General features: G+C 33.5%; 1 protein-coding gene across 1 annotated transcript in view; it reads right to left on the bottom strand.

Moving 5' to 3' along the window:
- dtx4a (deltex 4, E3 ubiquitin ligase a) overlaps window positions 1-5,589 on the bottom strand; it is a 19,980-nt gene that overhangs the window by 2,166 nt on the left and 12,225 nt on the right. Inside the window, exons 4-6 of the mRNA XM_016543142.1 lie at window positions 1,011-1,072; window positions 702-863; window positions 235-296 (exon numbers count right to left, since the gene is read on the bottom strand). Coding sequence (XP_016398628.1) covers window positions 235-296; window positions 702-863; window positions 1,011-1,072 — 286 coding nt within the window. The remainder of the gene's footprint in view (window positions 1-234; window positions 297-701; window positions 864-1,010; window positions 1,073-5,589) is intronic.

Below are 5,589 nucleotides of genomic sequence, written 5' to 3'. Positions count from 1 at the left end.
ACGCGTTTCAGAAAGGCAGGGCATAGAGGAGAAACAATAATGTACAGTATGTGGAAAATAATGTGTTTTTTGAACCTTAAACCTTAAACACATTTCATTACACCAAATACACAAAATAATGTTCTTTTTAGCAACATCATATGACCCCTTTAATTAAAATGATTTAAATAATTAAAAATAATTTTAAAATAATAATAATTTAAAAAATGCTAAATATGAATCAGGTATGTTTACCTCCTCAGGTGGGTTGCGGACTTTCTGGAGATATCTTCTAACAACTTCTTCTGAAGTTCTACCTGCTCAAACCAAAGAAAAATTAAGTTAAATCAAGGATTTAGAGAAATAATCTGTCACAAAGATGTGACATGATATATAAAATATAAATATTTTATTACAATCTATTATGTTGTTTTTAAGTGCCGTATTATTTGATCAAAAATACAGTAAAAACAGTACAATTGTGAAATATTATTAAAATTTTAAAGAACTATTTTCTATTTTATTATTTTTTAAATTAATGTAATATTTTTATTATTATTAATAATATTAAATAAAAATATTATTAATAATATTATATATATATTTTTTCATTATTCCAAACTTTTGACAGTCATGTACATTTATATAGATAGACAGATAGATAGATATTACAGCAATTTATTATTTTTTTTCTTTTTCAGTAATTGTAATTTGCTCCTTGCCTTTGCGGGCCTGCTTCTTTGTGGTTTTTCTGCAACAGTGGCCGAGGCCTGGCACAGGTTTGATGTCACTCTTGCTGACAGGTGGGGGGTGGAGCACAAGTTTGGGTGGGCGGGTCAAGCAGACCGGGAGTCCAGCGGCGCTCATCAGAATTCCAGTGATACCTAAACAATGAGAAGAGACAATCCCATCTGTTTTGTATCCATCTATTTTTAGTTTCAATGTCTTTGGTGGCAAAATTATCCCAAATGTGTTACTATATTTAATCATCACGGCAACTATTTATAACTTATTTGCATATTGTTTCTCACCTGCCAAAGCTGGATGGACAGGACTGGACCCATTTAAGTTCTTCACTGGGACGGTGGGGACTCTATAAAAGTATAACAAAAGAAATAAGACATTAAACACATGCTTCCACTATGCAAGCAACCACTCACCAATCAGAAACACCCACACACACACCTCAGCGGTCTTATCGATAATCATAATCTGGATCCGAACAGAAATAACCATGTTGTTGTCACAGCTACACCTGCTTGCGTATCACCCCCATCCTGACCTGCAGACATGCCGAGTCACGCTGCGGTATGTAAACCAGGTCACACCTTCTGTCATACCCGCTGCTGCCGCTAACAAAACTGGCACAGAGTCAGCAGACAACAGCAGTGTGTGCAGAACATCAAAACCTCACATGACCAGACAACCTGTAGTCCATATGTGGGGATATTCAGATTGCCAGTGTGTACTTGGTCAAACATTTCCAGGGCATCTCACCTCAACATTACAGAACATACGAGTAAAACGATAAAAGTGATAGCAAAACCAACAGTGATATTTTGAACAATCAAAAACTATTGTCAAACCTAGATGTTTACCTATAACTACTAGTAAAGGCAACCAATGTAAAATTGTTCTTACACTGTAAAATCTAATTAGTTGGGCTTACTTAAAAAAAAGCATGTCTCAAGTGGCCAAGACCGCAAGTGTGGGTATTTGGACAAGGGGCCAGAGTGCATTGCGGCATGAATAAATTATGCAGTTGCTTTGTTTTACAGTTGTTGATTTTATTTGCCAATTTTATTTGCTGTCTTGTGTCAGTAGTAGCACAACAAAAAGAGCAAATAAAATGGTTATTGTTACAATAAATGAAAATAAATGAAATTGAATTGTTACCATTGTATAAGTCTGTGTGTGACTTTAGCATATTACCACACACTACTTAAGGATTATATAAACCCAATTAAAAGCATCGCAAGGTATTTATGAAAAATGAAATTTGAAAAAAGTTCACGAATAAACACAAAAAATACACTAATGATTTAATTAGAAGATCGGTCACCTTCTAAAAGCAACCTATTTATTACTTTTCTTCCTTTGATATCAAATAACTCTGACGTCATGATGTATTGCTGCATTAACAGGAAGAAAATTATAGTAACATAAACGAAGTTCCAAGTGCCCAACCAAAGGGAACGCTAATCACTACAATGGAGAGTTAAAAAAAAAAAACACATTTTAGGAAAATCAACAGTTACTTTTATTTTGTAATTAAATTACGTAATTCCATTACATGTAACTAGTTACTTCCCAACACTGTTGGTTCCTTTGTGGCTACTTGAATATTTTAAGTAAGTGTCACTCAAAACAGTAAGTAAATTGTTTTATTTGCCTTGAAACTAGCTGTAACTTAATAAAACCTAGTAAGTATAACAACTAAGTAAAGATAACGAATTAAATCTAAGTAAGGTAAACTATTGGATTTTACAGTGTATGTTAAACTTAAAAACCAAACCAAATGGCAAGAACCATTGATAAATGACACTGAATTCTATTGTTGTTTTTTGATTTTTGCTAGAAAAGACTGGACTTTTCTACACCCTATAATTGAGGGTTGATTGTTAAAAATGATTAAAGAACTATTACCTTCACAATTATTGAACAAACAAAACAACTAGAACAACATGTTCAAAGATACTCACTGTTTGACCTTGATAACAGTCATGCCTCAACTATTCCAATGATCTCCAAAGAAAAATTTGAGCCAAAAAAGGAAAACTCAGGAGTAATGTTTGGATTCTGCTCTCAAACTTCTTCAATGAATGTTTCACAGTCTCATAGTCAGATTTTCCCCTTCTAGAGAGCCTGGAATCAGTGTAGTTTTGTTCACATATATCCCGTCTCTTTCTCCGAGCTGTTCTTCTGCTGGATGAGGTTGTCTTGCCTCGCTCTGTCAGCCGTCGCTCTTATAGAGCTAATCCTCGAGTTTCCATCTGTTGTCAAGCAGCTAGGAAAGGAGGTGATCCACGTCACAGAGACTGGGATTACCTCTCAACGTCACACACTGACACACCGCCATAAGGTTCCATCACACTGGCACATAGTGCAAGATAGTTGCTTGCACACACACACACACACACACCATACCATACCATGTGTGCGTCCTGCACAAGTTCAAAAGTTTTGGTCGTATATGGGCATGCATAGACAGTGACTATATTAACCTCCTGGGGTCGACAGTTCCGCCAGCGGAACTGCAGATTTGTTTGAATGATGACAGCGAAAAGAACTAAAATGCTCCTTCACACTTGACCGTACATATAAGAGTAATACAGCATTTAAATCTGTAAAGGGTCTACTTTTAGTCAGGGCATGTCAAAACTTTTCCAGGCCCCAAAACACCCTCGGACCCCAGAGGGTTAACACTGACACAAGGATATATATGGAGAAATAAAAGAAACATATCACAAATTATATTATAAAAAATGAATATACTGTAATGTAAAAAAATAGATTACATCTATCTATCTATCTATCTGTCTATCTGTGTCTGTATCCAGCTTCAGCTTAAACTACATCTTAAAATATATTCAAATAGAAAACACTTAATTTTAATTATTATATTTCACAATATTATTGTTCTTGCTGTATTTTTGATCAAGTTGTATGCAAAATACTCTTTTGCACATATACATAAATAAAAATAAACAGATAAATATAGATATATAAATATACACACACACACACACACACATAAATACATATATATATATATATATATATATATATATGCTAAATATTTAGTATTATTGCTATTTATATTATTGTTATTTTATTCTGTCTTTGAGTGTGTGTATATATCTATATATCTATATCTATAGTTTTTGATCATTAAAACAAAACAAAAAAAATGTATATAAAAGAGAGAGAGAGAGAGAAAAAAACTTTATATTAATGAGATTATAATTAGAATAACCATTCAAACTTCAAGTAAAACGTCTGTATGCATTACAATAATGACAATTTGGGAAACAAAGTAACTAGCGTTACTTATTTGAAAAAGTAACTCAGATATTTACTTCTAAATTAAAAAGTAATGCGTTACTTTACTAGTTACTTGAAAAAAGTAATCTGATTACGTAACTTGCATTATCCCCAACACTGATGATGATGATAAACGGAATGAGGATATACAATGATTTCATAATCGTCATTAACCAATACTTCTGTTGTCCGTCCCCACACCGGCCTGAAGAGTGTTCCAGAATAAACGTGAAAGTGTGAACGTGCAGGAGTGCGTTTAAGATTATACAAGCTGTTGCCATGTATGTCACATCAAGTGCAGCGAACCACTGAGACACCGATCAGTGTGCCAACATCGGCTAATGCGTTCACGGCAAGGTGTGAAGAGATGCGAAAATTTAGTAGAGGAGGGAGAGTAGGAAGTTGAAGTGTATGTGCTGGGTGCGGGGTGAAAAGAAGCGACCGGCAAATCTTCAGTCACGTTTGCTGCTGACTAATCTAGCGGTATTAGCACCCATATGGCTGCAGTCGTAAGCACAACTCACCTAATCAAACCACGGCCAGATGTAGCCACTTACTGACGAACATGAAGAGAGCAATGGAAGAGGGAAAAGATGGAGGGGAAACAGGGAACAGGTGGAGAGGGCAGGAGGCAGGGCATCTCGAACGTCAAGGGGTTTTGCTAGCTTGATGAAAAAACTCACTGACAAGACCCTCAACCTTGATCACAATCCTTTTTACTTTTTAGCTCATTTGAAGGAGGCACTGTCGATCGAATCTCATTTGTGAGCCCTTTTGTTTCTGTTATAGCCAGTTTTTGATTATTTACGAGAGCTTCAAATTTCATTCAAATATTGTTGAATCATATGGTTGAAAGAAGTCTCTCATGTCCACCAATACTACATTTATTTGATCAAAAATACAGTAAAAACAGTAATATTGTGAAATACTATTAATCATTTAAAATAAGCATTTTCCATTTTAATATATTTTAAAATGTAATTTATTCCTGCATTAGTAACGCTGGATTTTCAGCATCATTACTTGAGTCTTCAGCGTGACATGATCCTTCAGAAATAATTCTATTATGCTGATTTGCTGCTCAAGAAATTTTTTTTTGTTTTTATTATCAATGTTGAAAACAGCTGTTCTATTTAATATTTTTGTGTAAACCATGATTTTAGTGAACAGAAAGTTAAAAAGAACAGCATTAATTTAAAATAGAAATCTTGTGTAAAATTATGAATGGCTTTACTGTCAGTTTTGAGCAATTTAACACATCCTTGCTGAATAAAATTATGAATTTCTTTCAAAAAAAAATATTACCCCAAACTTTTGAACAGTAGTGTTAATACGTCAAAGAATGCCCAAGAAATATATGTCTGGTATATGTCCAAAAAACAGTGTTAACATGGTTACATGTACAAAACAAAAGCACATTTTGAAAGTGAAATTAGTATTAATTAAAAATTTTTACTTTAATATTTAACATTTTTTAAATTATTTATATATATGTATGTATATATATATACACGTATATATATATATATATATACACCTATATATCTATATATATATATACACATA

Source organism: Sinocyclocheilus rhinocerous, unplaced genomic scaffold (assembly GCF_001515625.1).
Source record: "Sinocyclocheilus rhinocerous isolate Xijiao unplaced genomic scaffold, SAMN03320098_v1.1 scaffold1841, whole genome shotgun sequence".
Taxonomy (NCBI): Eukaryota; Metazoa; Chordata; class Actinopteri; order Cypriniformes; family Cyprinidae; genus Sinocyclocheilus; species Sinocyclocheilus rhinocerous.
This window is presented reverse-complemented; position numbering and strand designations above follow the sequence as displayed.